This window comes from Phyllostomus hastatus, unplaced genomic scaffold, assembly GCF_019186645.2.
Source record: "Phyllostomus hastatus isolate PE091 unplaced genomic scaffold, TTU_PhHast_1.1 phas_scaffold_129, whole genome shotgun sequence".
NCBI lineage: Eukaryota > Metazoa > Chordata > Mammalia > Chiroptera > Phyllostomidae > Phyllostomus > Phyllostomus hastatus.
The window spans coordinates 19,855,940-19,872,922 of record NW_025334009.1 but is presented as its reverse complement, the minus strand read 5'-3'; the positions used below and the strand labels follow the sequence as shown (position 1 = coordinate 19,872,922).

The window sequence follows — 16,983 nt, the reverse complement described above, 5'->3', positions numbered from 1 at the left end:
AGAGGCCAGGGCTGTTGCTTAACACCTTCCAATACATAAGACAGCTCCACAGCAAAAAGTATTTGACCAAAATGTCAATAGTACCAAGAAAGTTCCCAAACCCCCTTGACACATTTGATCAGCCTCAGCACCTTCTCCACACACTATTCAGATCTTTTTACCTTTCTTAAAATAAAGCATAATATGCTGAAAATGTTGCTTATTTTCTTCAATATTAATTTTGACAAGTTTTTTTAAATGCACACTGATATGACAGCTGTCACAATACAATCTATTTGAATGAAGTTAAAGACAACAAAGCACTACTAGAGACATCCTACGGGGGAAAAAATGAATGAACTTTTTGGCCAACCAACAGTAATAAGCAAATAAACCAGTTACAGATCATCTTAAACAAAACTGTGCATCACAAAGACGCTCCTGCCTACCTTGCTTGGTGGTTTGGACGTTTTCCTGCCCGGGTTATAGTCACCTTCATTTTCAGAGCCAGATGCTTTCCTTTTCCTTGCCCCTCGACCTTTACCTTAAAATGGTAACAAAAGAGAGGTTTTTTTTCTCCCAAGGTTAAGTGCAATATAAAAAGATAAAAACATTACTTCTTTGGCACGCCCTGATCTCTTAGATGTAGAAACAATTTGGCAGTGCCATGTCAGTTCTGGAGTTAATGTGACTAGAGCGTATTTCACAAATGTAAACTAATTGGAGGGTCCTCGTGACAAATTTTAATGACCAAACCCCTACTGACCGCATAAAAGAAAATATTTGCATTTTGCACATATTGCCCTTGGACCTGAAAAAATCCCTTAGAAGAGTGCTTTTTAAATGTTATGTAATGGAAACAAATTTAGTTTCTAATTTGTCACAGACCAATCATTTTAAACATATAAATTACTAGAAAAGTAATATATACACTCTTAACACAAATTATAAAGGTTTAAATCCTTACTCTAAATTTTACTTCTCTCATCACACACTAGTAACAACCAACCGCAGACCCCACTGGAAGTAGCAGTATCTTAGAATAAAGCCCCCAGTGTTAAACAGGAAATAACTGTCAAACCTGTATTCCCTATGCAGCCTATGCATCTACCTGACTTCTTATTCTCATCACTGGAGGAGGAAGGGGAAAAGGTAGTATTTAAATGTTCTCCATTACACAGTGATTCCAGTGAGTGAAAGGAAATGGAACTAAATTGCAATTCTAAATTTTGAAAAATTCCTTAAGAGCTATGACCTACTAGATTATACTAGTAAGAAAAGACATCCCAGATGACCTTGGGATATCATATTTGATCAAATAAATCAACAAAATGGCACTTGTGTATTTATAGAGGTTTCAAACCATGCCCACCAGAAGCACTGACCTCCCCAATCACTAGGACTCTTTCTGCCCTGCTATTCTCCCTTGTTTCCCAGTGGGTCCGTAATTCCTTATCCTAATCTCCACTTTAAGAAATGAAATAAACACAGTGACAATATCTGTCAGCTGAATAAAAGGCTGAACAGCTACCCTTAGAGAAAGTCATGTCTTACATATTTTTTAAAGTGTCTGTAAGTACCTTCTAGACTCTGAAGGCAAGGAGGGGACATCAAAGGGAAGAATAAGTGCTGGTGCCCCCATGAGGCCCTGAGCACAGCCATTACATTTCCAAGGTCAGCTAAACCTCTGGTTGAGGATCCTTGAGCCCCAGCCTGCTCCAGTGGGTGCCACATTCTCACCTACCTCCTCAGTAAGTACTTCAGGTGAGTGCCTCCCCCACTCCACCACCCCGCTCCCCACCCAGCGTGGAGGTCCTAGAACCACTCCTATTTATGCAAATTGCTTACTTATCTTTTTCTCAATTTCTTGATTTATAAAACAAAGTGACTAGGTTAAATTGCTATACTTCCCTTTGGATTAATTCAGTACTGATTCTTAGATACATGGTTTACTGAGGAGTAAAGTAATTTAAAATAGAATAGGTACCCAGTCTCTCTAAATTCAATGAGTAAGAGACTTAAGTATTTCCCACATGGCACGTTTGGGGTTATACAAAGATAATCCTCACCTTTTGGTGTTGTAGTCTTCTTTGGAATGCCAAATTCTGAATCCGAGTCAGAGTTGATAGTCTCTATCTTCTTCTGTTTGGGGGTTCTCTTGGGCTTAGGGGTTGTATCTGAAGATGGTTTTCCTATTAAGCAAATTTCCATTGCTTAGATCAATGTAATATACTTACCAACAAACCAAGCTGAAGTCAATCCTAATAGAATTCCCTACAGATGATATGAAACTGAGTAGCATTAATAACATACTTTCTCTCCACCTAGTGCCAATGTAAAGGCAAACAATTTCTCACAGATGATAAAATGCTTTTTATTTAATTATGCATAATTTGCCTATTGACAATTCAAGTGAGATATTTTGAATAGGGGACATTAAAATGAATTAACCAGTAACTTAAAAAGCGTAAAAATATAGTATAGTCAAGACAAAAAACATATATAACATATTAATTATAACCCAAATACAACCACACATTAAGTTCTAACTTTTAAAATATTTTAGAGAAATAACACCATTTTTATGGGGCCCTCAAATACAAAGAATAGAATTCAATTTGCTTTCATTAAGTTGATATTCAGATGACACTTTTATGTAGAAAGAAGTATGAAAATTCTAGAAAGAGAGCAATAGACCCAAAGACCTGGTTTTGATGAATTTGGTTTTTAAAAATAGGTATTGTATTTCAGCTTCCTTTGAAGTCTATGTTAAAACTGATTATCACTAATCATTTGTGTGATTAGTAAAACCTAACTTAAAAATTACTGAATTAACCACAGGTTTTTCTATTTAAAAAAAAAAGACCCACACTAAGTCTATGGGAATATACCCCCAGTCCCTTAAGCTAGAGCTAAGGCCCCTGATTAGAGCAACAGGAGGAGCCCACAGCTCTTATAGCTGTGGCAGCCACAGATACTGTGGCTTCTCCCCAAGTCCTCCAGCTGAAATCCACCACAAGGGCCTCAGCAATGCAGCTCCTAGCAGAAGTATTAGCAGGGTGTTCTAGGGACCACTTTTTCCTTTGGAAGAGTTTCCAGGCTTGCAGTGTTAGGTGGCGCTTTCAGCTCTGCTGGGCAAGCATTAGGTCAGATATCCGAGTACTGTGAGCACTCTTTTTGCTGTAAACTTATTAGAGCTACAGAATTTAACTTGTATAATAATTTATGTAATTTGGAGTTAACATACATGATCCCTCAGAAGGACATGATGCATCCTCTCCTTGAAATGGTGTTTTGTGGGAACTGTACTTCTGGAGGAAGGGTGAGGGGCTTGCTGGGGTCCCTGGAATGATGCCACACAGGTGTCACCCAGTCAACTGACACAAGGCTAGTTCAGCAACTGGTGATAACAACCAAATAGGACAGTGGGACAACTATCCTTTCTTTTTCATCCTTACCCAAGGATATATTGGTTTTAGAGAGAGAGGAAAGGAGACAAGGAGAGAGAGAAACATTGATCGGTTGCCTCCTGTATGTGCCCAAACTGAGGATCAAACCCTCAACCTAGGTATGTGCCCTCACCGGGGACTGAAACTCACAACCTGGATCAAACCTGCAGCCTTTTAGTGTATGGGATGACACTCCAACCAACTGAGCTACCCAGCCAGGGTTATACTCTCCTTTTAGTTAATGCTAAACCGACTCTTTAAGTTAAATAGGAGTGAATAGCTTGAAGAAGGAAATGCTGAAAGAACTAATAAGGCTGTCAAGTAATTGGGGTTGTTATAAGATGCTAATATGAAGATCAAAAAAAAAGATGCTGAAAGGGAAATTATAGGGCCTGTCTTGATTTGAGTTCCCCAGAAGTAGACCCAACCTTATGCTACAACAAAAACTCAAGAATTTATTTGGGAGATAAAAGAAATACAAAAACGAGATGAAGAGAGGGCAGCCAGTAATGGGTAAGTTATTATCAAGCCTGCCATCAATGCAGGAGCTTAATCCCATGAGGAGTCTCTTAGAGCCAATATGAAAAACATATCCCAAAGGGGCAAGAGCTCTAAAATATTTGCAGACCAGCTTCCCTCCATCATTGGTAGAAGGTGACTGGAGGGTAGAAAAATGTTAATATTCCAGCATAGCAACAAAGAGAAAGTTCCGGGGCAAAGAGACATAGACATTGGCCCATGTACACTGAAGTGGTAAAGGCAAGAGGATGCAGGCAGGGCACCCAATGTGTTGCTACAGAGGCTCCTGCAGCCAACCACTTTCTCACCACGATCTTAGAGCATTCAGAGTAAGTGGGGACTTTTACTGTTGTGTGTCTTCAATGGTATTGTCTATTGTGCATTTTTAAGATTCTAAAGGGACAGTCCAGACTATTTGCTCACTTGCTGTGTAAGCAGCAATTATCTTTGGAACACAAAGCACTATTACTTACCTCCTCCAAATACACCAAGTTATGTATATACCTCCGTACTAGTAACAGATCCATGAAGCAACTGAGTGTTTTATAGATAATCCGAAGCTATGGAAAAGAAATATGCTATCTACATGACTCAGAAAGAAAAAGAGGCCCTGGCTGGTGTGCTCAGTGGATTGAGCACTGGCCTGCAGACGAAAAGGTTGCCAGTTCAATTCCCAGTCAGGGCACATGCCTGGGTTGTGGGCCAGATCCCCAGTTGGGGCCATGCAAGAGGCAGTCAGTCAATGTTCCTCTCACACATCAATGCTTTCTATCCCCCCTTTCCCCTGTCTAAATAAATAAACAAATGAACAAACAAATAAATAAAATCTTTCTCAAAAATGGAAAAAGAAGATCCCCAAAAGAACTGATCAATCATTCCACAGAAGTTAAGGCATGACCTACATGGGTAACACAATCAGGCTACTAGTAAAATAAAAAATTTGAATCTATTTTGCAATCTAACAACTACAAGACAATTTACTATCTTTAGCATCAATGCATGGATTATTTTATAATTACAGCTTTAAAATGAGGTCTTAAAATCATTTTAATAATCATCTCATGGTTAGAAAACAAGAGAGATTCTCTTTATACACATTTTTACTTTATAACTATTTTCTAGTGAAGTCCTAGTGCAACTGGTTTCAAATTATATGAATTTCCATGAATGTTAACTATCACTACATGGTTTATGCAATGCTTATAAAAATCAAATGTAAGTACATACCCTTTTTAGCAGCTACTGTTTTACTTGGAACTTTATCTGTTTGTTTCAGACCAAATGACGGTGAAAAAACAGAAGCAGAATCTTCTTCATTACTGTCAAATTTAGCTGAATCTAAAAATTACAAAGCTTTTTTTCAGTAAAGAGACTCTGTAAGGACCACTTAATAATTAAACTTTGATTCTTTTTACTGATGACTTCTCTTTAGCTAGATAATTGATCTTACAAGTTTCTATTTTGTGATCTTATAATCCACAATATACAAACAGCTGAAAATAAAAAATATAACAATGTTATATTTCAAAAAAACCTCTGTTATAAAACAGTATAGAAATGCATAGAATAATGAATTTTTAATAGTTCTAAGTGCTGATCATTTATAAGTTAACTGGCCAATTCAAAAATAAATACTGATTTATTTTAAAGAGATATGAAAAAGTTCTCAATGTGATTATTTTAGTATCAGTATTCATCATTTTAAATCAATGTTAAATCACTGAAGATTTATTTAAAAGGCATGTAGGCTTACTTTAACATTCAAATTAATTAAATTAATTCCTCCTTCCATCCCTCCCTCTCTGACACCAAAATAGGGACTCTTACTCTTAAAATAGTTATATAACTGCTTGACATGCTGTCAATATGCATATCTATCTACATAGAGAGAATGTACCAGATCCATGTATATCTACCTATATATATGTGTGTGTTAAAAAATTCAAGACAGTCAATTCAATCCAACCAGATTGTTTTGACCTTAAAAATTCCACACACAGAAATATAGGGAATGAAAATATATACCCTGATTACATTAGCTTCTATGAAGGCTTTGGTCTGTCAGCCGCTAGAATTTAGTAGAACAAATCTGCATATTGCTACCCTTATAACTTAAAAAAAAAGTCATACATATATTCACTTTGCCATGAAAATCAGATTTCAATCTTCCAAAATTTCTTTCTATATTTCTTCAGTCATTAAAACACTACCCTACACCCACACTCCCTACACACATACAGGTCAGTTAGCATCTGCCTGTCTACCTAACTGCTTCCATAATGCCTATTTTGACCAAGCAGTTGGGAATCACCTCAGGAAAAGGAAATAAACCTTATTACATTGAGAAAAATGTAAAAAGAAGGTAAGGATGTTTTTACTCATAAAGACATCCTGAAGTTAACTCATAGCAATAATATAAATAACCAATCAAGAGACTCAATGAGCATACCATCTTCTGACTTCTGAGAGTATGAAGGAAATGAGAAGAGATTCCCAAAATCCTGACTCTTTTTGTCATGTGAAGATTTTCTATTAGAAAGAAAAATCAAACACCACAATATAATTTAAACATCAGTTTCAACTTGATAAATTATATATAATATGTACTGCAAGATTATAATCACAGAACAAAATCTTGTTCTTTCATTTGTTTCTGTTACGGTAGCCAAAAGTTTTCCTCTCTGATATGCACAGATGTGTGCACATACACACAGATGCCAGACAGACCAATGACTTAATGTAAGAGAATGGGAACTGAGTGAAGGTTCGGTTATTCAAAATACCACTAAATTAAGTTTTATGGTTGATAGAACTATTCCAGAATTTAACATTAGTAAATTATTGGCAAAAATCCAAGGAAAAAGTCAGAACCTCCGTTGGAGTAGGCAATAATCTTATTTTTGATCCTAGACTGCATGTGGCAAAATACTTTATAATAGGTGGGAAAATATTTTCTTAAAAATCTTAAATAGTTCACACACTTCACATCCTACATGTTAGTGTCCACACTCATCAGAGGCAAGAAAAGTCAAGCAAAGCCAAAGCTAGGATAGAAAACTAAACTTCCCATTTCTAAAGAGTTATTAATTTTTCTCTGAACCAAGGGTTGTCAAACTATGTCCCACAGGCCTCCTGCCTATTTTTGTACATCAAGTTTTACTGGAACACAACTACCTTAGTTGTTTTACAATTGTTTATGGCTTTCTTATGGCCTGTAAAACCTAACATATTTATTATTGAGCCCTTTATGGAAAAAATTTTGCCAACTCTGTTCTAAAGTATAGCAATAGTTATGTAAACACCTGCAACATTAACCAAATTTATTGCTTCATATGGAGGACTTTACCTAGAATAACAATTTCTTAGAGAGAGACTCATCAATTAACTGCATCATATAACTGAATAGCAGTTACTTCATTACTTACTCTGGAGTAGCTTTTGATTTGCCTGGTGAAAATGTATATTCATCTTTATCTAGGCCATCTGAAGGAACATATTCATCATCCCCATCATTTGTTATGGGAGATGCTTTGACTTTCAATTCCTCTAAATCATTATTGTCATCATCATTGTCATCAGCATCATCATCCTCTTCTTCTGAGAAATCAAATGTGTATTTAGGCCTCTCAGCTAGGAAAAAGGTGGAAGAATAAAGTGGATGTTAAAATAAAATCCAGCTTTATCCACATGGAATATTATGAGGAATAATGCATTTGAAAAATATTCCAGCTATCTCTGGAAACACTCAAGAGAAAAAAAAAAGACAAGCATTTAGAGAATGAAGCCAACAACTTTAGCCTCAGTTATTTTGATGGTGTTAACACCTATCTTGTACTTCCCAGGAGGCTATGGGGTAATGCTGCATGTGTTAGGAAAGTATAAACTGATAAGATTATTAGCATGTTGCCTGTCACATGTAAATATTACTCAGGAAAGTAGTCTTATCGCCACTGTAAAAGTGACTACAAATATAAGATTTCCCATATTTGCAATTACAAAAGACAAATTTTACAAGTCTTTAAAAAGTGCTAATCTTTGTCTTAACCTTTTGCATAAAAATTTTCTTCTATTCATAGTAGCTTTACTACAAAATAACAGTGATTTTTCAAATGAATGAGAAAAATAGCGGTAAGTCCTCAATATATTAGCAAGACAGTAATTTAATATAATGTATAAAAAAAGGTACCAACCCATGGGAAGGCACACTGGTATAATACAAATAAGTTTTACTATAATTTCTAGAATGTACAATAAAATAAAAATTTTAAATCATTTGGATGCTGTGTAAGTTTTTACTTCATTCCAGATACATGGAACAGTTTTGAAGCATTTAATTTTTATGTAAATTAAGTTACATGTGTTAAAGATTTGCATATATTGTATTACCTGTGCACATTATAAAAAGAAATTCAATCACTCTGTGATTAGAGAACCAAAGAACTTAAGGCCTGACATATAATTTGAAAGGTATCCCCCAGAGGTAAAACAAACATAATGACATGTCATTCATAGTAAGTAAATCAGGACTTAACATTGAGAAGTCTATAAAATAGGATACTCAACAGTTTTTAATTACTTGAAGACTTCAAGTTAATGAAGATTCAGACAGGATCAAATCACATGCTTAACAGCAATATACAATAACAAAATGGGACTGTGCAGCCTAACTCTATGACTGTAGTTATCAAAATAATGCTATTTGCATGGAATCACATTTCTAAAGTAAGGGAAATTTCAGATACAAGGGGTAGAAAATTAAAGACTATGAAGTACTTCTATTGACCTGTCACTCTTGGTATACTACCAAAATACATTTTTTGACCCAAATCTTCATACTGTGGAGAAAATATAAACCAACCTTTGTAATAAACATCAATAAGAAAATGATTTGACTTTGAATGGTGAGCACACAATGCAATATACAGATCATGTATCATAGATATGTACTCTTGAAACCTCTATAATCTTATTAATCAATGTCACCCCAATAAATTTAACAAAATTTTTTAAAAACATGATTCATTTTAGGGAAATTTGTTTATGACCAACTTTGTCAGAAAAGATCATTCTGTAAAGCAATTTTTGTCTTTGTAAACTGTAACTTCTGGTTTAGTACTTAAGTAATATTGGTAATACTACTAATACTAACTTATGTAAGTAATACTAACTTAATCAAACAATAATATAAAATAAATATAAAATGTATCACAATACCAGCCGCCCTCCTAAGTAAAGAATCTCTTGGAATAACCACAGGCTCTGTCTCTTCTAAGTCACTTTCTGACTTGGATTCATCATCTGACCAAGGATTACGTTTCTTCATTTTCTTTGCACCGGGTTTGCCAGATGATGTAGGTGTTCTTCTTTTTCTCACCCTGGTACCTAAAACCAAAAGAACAACAATGAAATATGTATAATACTTGTACAAATGCCGTTAGCAAAAATAAAACTGTTATAAAGGTCATTATACAATAACACATGTTCATGAACACTGGAGACATTAAACTATTAGAAAAAATCACAGTCAAAAGAATCTAGTAATACCTTGAATATATAGATTTTCACATAAAAAAACTTTCAAATAAATCCTCACCAGGCTCCTTTTTCTCTCTTTTGGGCTTTGGACCTTTATTGACAGGAACTGACTGGATCAGTGCTTCCTCTCCTGTACCTTCTACGGGTGTCCCACTGAATTCCTCATCAAATTCCACTTTTACTGCTGTGGTATCAAGATCACCCTACACATTGAAAAGAAAATCAAGCCATGAATAATAATAAAAGTTAAATTAACACCATGTATTTTAGAGCTGCCTTTTCAGCTGATAGATTGCTTCTTCATGTTACATGAGTAAAAAATAATAAAATGTTGCAGGAATAAAGGACACATGGACAAAAACAAGGGCGATGGAAACGGGTGGGAGGTGGGGAGGGCTGCGGAGTGGGATGGGATGGGGGTAAAAGGCAGAAAACTGCACTTGAACAACAATTAAAATAAAATAATCATAATAAAATGTACTTCTATTGAGGTCTTAACAGATGACTTTGATCAGACCATATTTTATTTTATTTTATTTATTTGTAGCAAATGGTATTGCTTACTACTGTAATCTGGTACACACCATAAGATGACAGTTACTTAAATGCAACCATAAAAATAAGAAGGCCACTTCTGATTATCAGTAGAACTTTCAGACCAATAGCTAAATACGCCAAAAGGTACCTGCAAACTAAGTTGGTATAGCTCTGGTCTCTATATGTTAGAAAAAAATCTTCAGATTATTAACTGAAAATAAGCAACACAAGTCATACACTGTAGGCATTACAAATCAAAGCCGAGAGAGAGAACAAGTCATTACTATACAAATAACAAATATAGAGGGAAGTCTAACAGTGACCCATGGGGAGAACTGAGCAACTCTGCCTAGGGCAGGGTTAGGGAAGACTCCATGAAGGGACCTTTCTGACTGAGTCTTAAAGTAATCACATTTGCCGGGTGAGGAGAAGGACAAAGGAATGAGCATCGAAGGCAAAAGACACAGTGGCATGAATCACCACATTGTTTAGCGAAGCTCAGATAGTCTGCTAGGATTCCAGGCAAGGTGAGAGGAAAGATTAGTCATACAGAAACACAGGGAGGCACGCAGGAGCAAAATCAGTGTATACAGAAATCTGTAAGCAGTGGGGAATCACAAAAAAAATTTTTTTCACCAGAAGTTTTTAAGCATTTGTATAATAGGCAGACTTTTTGGAAATATTACCCTGGTAGTAAGAGACAAGACTGAGAGGAATAAAGTGAAGAAAGGCAGAAGTCATGATTACATGACTGCTTTAAATTATCTCAGAGAAAACAGAATCTCCTAAGATAGTGTCAATGGGAACCGAAATAAGGAGGTGGATTTTGGAATTGCTTCATAGGCAGCTAACATGATTTAGGTACTGATTATATTGGAAAATTTCCAGATTTTTGGCCAATGTTAGTGATGGGTCTTAGTGCCATTAACTGAGATAAGGCACAGAGGTGGAAGAAGTGGCTTTTAAATTAGGCTGATGAGTCCAATTTCAGAAATGCTGAGTTTGAGAGGATCTGGGCATTCAAATAGCTAGAGTAGCCTGGCACCACTTCCAGTGAAGGCCTATCAGACTAAAATGTTAGTTTCAGCGGTTTAATAGAGGGAGAAAAACTAAATGGGGCCAAAGTTTATGTGCCTTCTTCAATAGTATCTTTGTGGTAGTCATCTTACTTTTTGTAACGTGAAGCATGTGTTTCAGAGAACAGGGATATTTGTCTGGTCCAATGACCTTGGTGATAATAGTCATAACTGAGAGCTGCTTGTGGTAAGCTTAATTCAACACTGTAAACATTTTTGTTACAGATTTTTGTTCTTGTGCTATTTTCAGTTCTTGAATCTATGTAGTAGTTGTGATACAAATATCCCAATAGCTATTTTTGATGTCATATTCTGGCCTTTCCCCCCATTAACACTGTTACCAATATATTTTAAAAATTAAAAAAAAGATTCTTTTCCTTTCCACCAAACTCTGCCTCCAGAGCTTTTACCTGTTGGTGGGAAGTGGTAGGACCCCTACTGCTAGGGTTCAGTAACAGCCTGGCACTACTGAAACCCTTAGAGACATAGATTTAAGAGTCACTGTGTGAGTGGAAAAAGCTCTGGGCATAGATGACATTACTCAAGCGAACTACTGACTATGTAAGGTGTAGAGAACAGTGCTGAAAACAGAACCGGACAAACACCAACTATGGAGGAGAGAAAACACTTTCCTAAGCAGAAAGCGAGTGCATGTTTAAGTGCAACTGTGTGATGGGGAGCCAGGTAAGATGGAAGTAGTAAGGCCCCAGTTTATCAGGACAGGAGAAGAGAATGATCTCTCCGATATCACAATGCTCCCATAACTTCGACCATTAGCTCTGTACAGAGAACTCTCCAATCTCTCACTCCAGCTCTTTGGGCTCATTTCCCAAGCTCTAATTAGACTGTCAGACATATCTACCTATATATCCCTTGTGTTCTAAAATCAACATGCCCAGAAAAATTAGTCTTTCTCAGAACATGTTTCCTGTTTCCTCAGCTCTGAACAGCATTTTCAATGTTTCCTCCTCCTGATGAGCTAACTCTTGCTTATCTGCTGGAGGGCAGTTGAGTCTCATACTTTTAAATCCTCAATAGCATGATCAATGTCAGTGACATAGGATGTGCTTGATGATGTTTTAACTAACAGTAAAAACAAACAGTAAAACATGACAGCTTATTTTAACAGCCTAACAGACCCTTTCTGCTGCAAAACTTTCCTGATTGGTCATACACAGTACTAAAGTTTGTACTTTAAAGTTGATAAATATTTTTTGTTGTTGTCCCATGATTTTAATTTAAAATGCTACTGAGTAGAGTATTTCTGTCTCTCATTTTAAAAATGGAACCAAGAAGGTAGGTCTCCATGTGGGTCCTTGGCTAACATCTTCCTTCTATGGATCAACTGTTCTCATAGCACAAATGATTTCCTATCACAAATGACTGTATTAGAAACAAAATGTAGCATTATTTAAGTACATAGTAAAATTAAAATACATATATACATCATTTTGAAGGTGGAGTGTGCCAATGAGCTAAAGCAAGAAATATATCATACCTTTTTCTTCTTCAGCAACTTTTTGCTGGCATCTGCCTTCATGGCAGTGATTTCAGGAACTATTCTCCTCCCATAAGGTGAGGGCATTGTCTCTTCCAGCTGAAGTTTCTTCACCTTAGGTTTGCCAACTTTACCTTTTACTGCTTTTCCAGCCATTCCGGCCATCATATCTTCTCGTTCTTGCGCTTCCACTTTCTGAAATATAATTATACAAGGGAGGTGGGGGGAGAACAGGTACACAAACAACTCATTAGAAAAGACAATCCCTATTGTGTAAGAAATTAAAACTAACTGTATTCACTTAGTAAGGAATAAAGCTTTCCTTTCAAGAAATCTAAAATAATTGGACAAATAATAATTCTAAGTAGAAGACTTGCACTGTAGTCCCAATGCTATCTAACTTGCTTCTCATTTGTAATACAGGAGCAAAGTAATTGAATGACTTAAATGTCCGCTTCCTATTCTAGAGTCCTATGCTGCATTATGGAATCAAGATTTCTCATGATGTGGTATCATCAGAATCCTAATAAATCATACAAAAAGGTAGTTCTGTTAAGTATGAAGCTATTTTTTACTACTGCTTTAGCCATAACAAAAAACATGAAGAAAATTGTTCACAAACGAAGTCAGAAAGTATGAAAATTAAAAGGCGAATATAGTTAGATTGAACTAAGGAGGTTCTATGTAATAATATTTAAATGAGGAACTAATTATAATTGATGTTTAAAATTCTTTTATAAAATTATTCCTTCAAATAATTAGCAAGCTTTGAAAGGTATTAAACATGCCATCTTAATCTCCTGAAAAGTTTTTAAAGAAATCCTTATAGCATGATAGCTTAACAGAAATAACATAAGCTTTGAAATCAGACAGATCTGGACTTCAATCTTAGTGTTACCACTTATTAGTTATAAATCCTCGTGAAACAACATTTATAATTCATAAAAAGCCTACTATGCCCTAGGTATTAAAAATCATGTGATCCTCATTCATGGATGAAGAAACTGGATAAGTAATTGCTCTTAAGCATAACGATATAATTTCTCTCTAAGCCAGTTACTTAACCTCTCTAAGCTTCAGGACTTTCATCTATATAACAGGCTAATATTAAATAACCTCTCTCATTTTCAGGGAGGGTGGGAGTCACTCTCAGGATAATAAAGAATGCAGTGCCAGCATACAATAAAGATTCAGTTAATTGTATCATTAGACTTTAAATGGCATAATTTAACATGAAATTTAAATCTAAATCTGTCTAATGTAAAAAATATACATATCTAGAATAAATAAGTTGTTTGAATCTACTTTACTAATTATCAAATAATAAAATAAGGTGGCAAATTAAAAGCAAAACAGTAGATTATTCACTGGTATTGTTTTCAGTGGTACCTTTTCAATAATAAGGAAATTTATTGACATAACCACAAAAGTTTTCTGTCTCATGTTAATGGTCAGTGATCAAATTTAAAGAAATATTAGAATATCATTAATATTAATCAGAAACAATACTTTCCCTTTGAATATGTGATTATTTCATATTTAATGAATATTAAGTTTTAAATGTGTAAGTCAGCAGAATAAAAAGGTCTCAAATTTTTAAAATCTACTTAATTTTCAATAAAAGCAAAGCATAAATCAAGGTCTATTTATATTTGTGACAGTTGAAAGATCATTAAGAAAACCCACTAAAATATGCCAGAAGTCAGTCTATGGCCATACCATGCTGAACACATCCAATCTCATCTAAAATATGCCAGAAATTTTACTAAGGCAACTAATATACCACACTCATTTATAATATTTCTAATTCTGACTTAGGTCATGATAAGAAATCTAGACCATGTGGACAATAAATTAACGATATAAATAAAAAGTAAAAAGAACACAAAAATAATTGTCATATGAATAACAATAAATAATTACCTTGTGCTACTCAGAATCAGATGCTCATACTGCTACATTAATTTAATCTAAAATTGTGAGTTAACTGCATAAAAACAAATACCCACTTTAGAAAATGTTTACATTTTATATCTTTCTCTACATTTTTAAAATTAGAATTCTACTTGGAGAAAAATAAGCTATATCAAAAAATATTAAAATTTTTTGTTATAATCCCAAAGAGACTAATCTACTTTCTGAAAATCAAAGTACCTATATTAGCCCTGGCTGGCGTAGCTCAGCGGATTGAGCTCAGGCTGCAAACCAAAGCATCGCAGGTTTGATTCCCAGTCAGGGCACATGTCTGGGTTGCAGGCCATGGCCCCCAGCAACCTCACATTGATGTTTCTCTCTCTCTTTCTCCCTCCCTTCCCTCTCTAAAAATAAATAAAATCTTAAAATAAAGTACCTATATTGTATCATATATATATATATATATATATATGTATATTGCCTTTGGAGGGAAACATTAAACTGTATCATCATTAAGCTAATTTGAAGTCAAGAAATTTTTACTTACAGAAAGTATTAGTATTTAATTTAATCTAATTTTCAACTCCATAGCTTTATACATTCATCTATACCAGACACAACTTTCTTTTTTTAACTTCACAGAAGCTTAATCATCATGCAACTTACACACAGATTAACCTCAGAGTTGAAGGAGACTGAGATCATTTAATTGAAAAGAATTTTCATTCTCATTTCATGAACATTACTTTTTTAAATATGTCTTAACAGAGACTTAACCTACATCCAGTTCTTCGACAAATGCTGCTAAATCTTCTTTCCAAAGATCTGAAGGAGATTTTCTTTTAAGATCATTGACCTCTCGCCCCTATGATAAAAAAGTAGCATGATTTAAATATCCTATAATCTAAAAATGTATAAGCGGTAAGTCAATATACTTATTTTTGAAAAAAGAAAAAAACATTCGGACAATACTGAAATAATTTCAAATTATTTAACCCACAAAAATTCATACTTTTGTATCTCTCTGTTTAATCAGTTCTTCAACTTTCTCTTTAGTAAGAGACCACAGAGACATGTTTAAAATATAATTAAAGTCAGGGCCTGAAGGAGTTCCTGAATCAGAGGAACTATCATCATGCTGGTTTTGTGATTCTTCCTCTTCTGCTGCCTGTAAAAAATAATAAACTTTATATTAAAGTCATATATAGCATCAAATCATTGTTGAATTTTATTGAATACTGATTTAAAAATTCCACTAATGCTATACTATACTCTTAATGTTACATTTTCACTTGGTGGTGTTATTTTAAATTATCTGCAAAATTACCTAAAAGTATATATTTCCTATGAAAAGTTTACATTTTCTAAAAATGTATACTAAATCTTCCAAAGAAGTGGTATATTCAGTCCATATCTATCTAGGAATGTGATAAAAAATTAATTGCTCTGCCAGGTACTATAAGTCACAAAATGAGAAGATACCACATATTAAAATTAATGCAATGAAACTAATGTCTTATCACTTTATTTTATCAGATTTTTATATTAGTGAATGAATCATTTGAAACCCAAAATAAATATCACTTATGAAAAATTTTTTAGTTATACTAAATATGCTAAGATATAGTCACTTTATAAGGATGAATTCTTAATAAAAATTCTCTAAAGCAAGACTAGCCATGTAAGGACTAAGAAGCTTCATTTAAGAATTTAAGAATTATATGGGCTACTCTAAAATTTGATTTATAAGGTCTTTTTCATAAAAAGAATTGCAATAAGAAATCCTCATGCTAATATATAATTTCAAAATCCAATGAATTTAGCAGAAATTGTAGGTGATATCACCTTGAAATTTTTAAAGTAATAACAGCCATTACATCTTAATTTAATTGCACCTAAATTGTTTAATGCACTCAGATAATTTTAAATGACTGAGTTAACCATGACACTCCATAAAACAAAAAGTTCACTTTTGGTAAACAAAAAAGAAAAACTTTACAATTTAATTTAAAATGTTCAGTAAAATAATGTATACATAAAAAGTCCAATTTAAGTAAGTATACTTTATAAGCAAAGGGATAAAAATAAAAATTGCAAAGCAAAATGCCTGATTACATAAACAAAACTATAAATTCAATTAAGCAACAGTAGCCAAATAGGAATGCTGTAATTCAGCTGATAGATGATTAATATGTATCTAGATAACTTGTGATAATTTATAAAATTTTTTAGAATTTAAAATTCTTTACAGTTTTTAAAAAATTCATCATGGGCCCTGGCTGGCGTAGCTCAGTGGATTGAGCGCGGGCTGAGAACCAAAGTGTTGCAGGTTCGATTCCCAATCAGGGTACATGCCTGGGTTGCAGGCCATGACCCCCAGCAACCGCACATTGATGTTTCTCTCTCTCTCTCTCTTTCTCCCTCCCTATCCTCTCTAAAAAAATTAAATAAATAAAATCTTAAAAATAAAAACTCG

General features: G+C 34.4%; 1 protein-coding gene across 2 annotated transcripts in view; it reads right to left on the bottom strand.

Annotated features, from left to right (window-relative positions):
- Positions 1 to 16,983, bottom strand: part of TOP2B (DNA topoisomerase II beta) — a 65,140-nt gene that overhangs the window by 1,501 nt on the left and 46,656 nt on the right. For both annotated transcript variants that reach the window (XM_045857401.1, XM_045857402.1), the window contains exons 26-35: positions 15,520 to 15,675; positions 15,289 to 15,372; positions 12,594 to 12,788; positions 9,541 to 9,685; positions 9,162 to 9,329; positions 7,373 to 7,577; positions 6,397 to 6,476; positions 5,175 to 5,285; positions 2,049 to 2,171; positions 429 to 523 (exon numbers count right to left, since the gene is read on the bottom strand). In XM_045857401.1, coding sequence (XP_045713357.1) covers positions 429 to 523; positions 2,049 to 2,171; positions 5,175 to 5,285; positions 6,397 to 6,476; positions 7,373 to 7,577; positions 9,162 to 9,329; positions 9,541 to 9,685; positions 12,594 to 12,788; positions 15,289 to 15,372; positions 15,520 to 15,675 — 1,362 coding nt within the window. The remainder of the gene's footprint in view (positions 1 to 428; positions 524 to 2,048; positions 2,172 to 5,174; positions 5,286 to 6,396; positions 6,477 to 7,372; positions 7,578 to 9,161; positions 9,330 to 9,540; positions 9,686 to 12,593; positions 12,789 to 15,288; positions 15,373 to 15,519; positions 15,676 to 16,983) is intronic.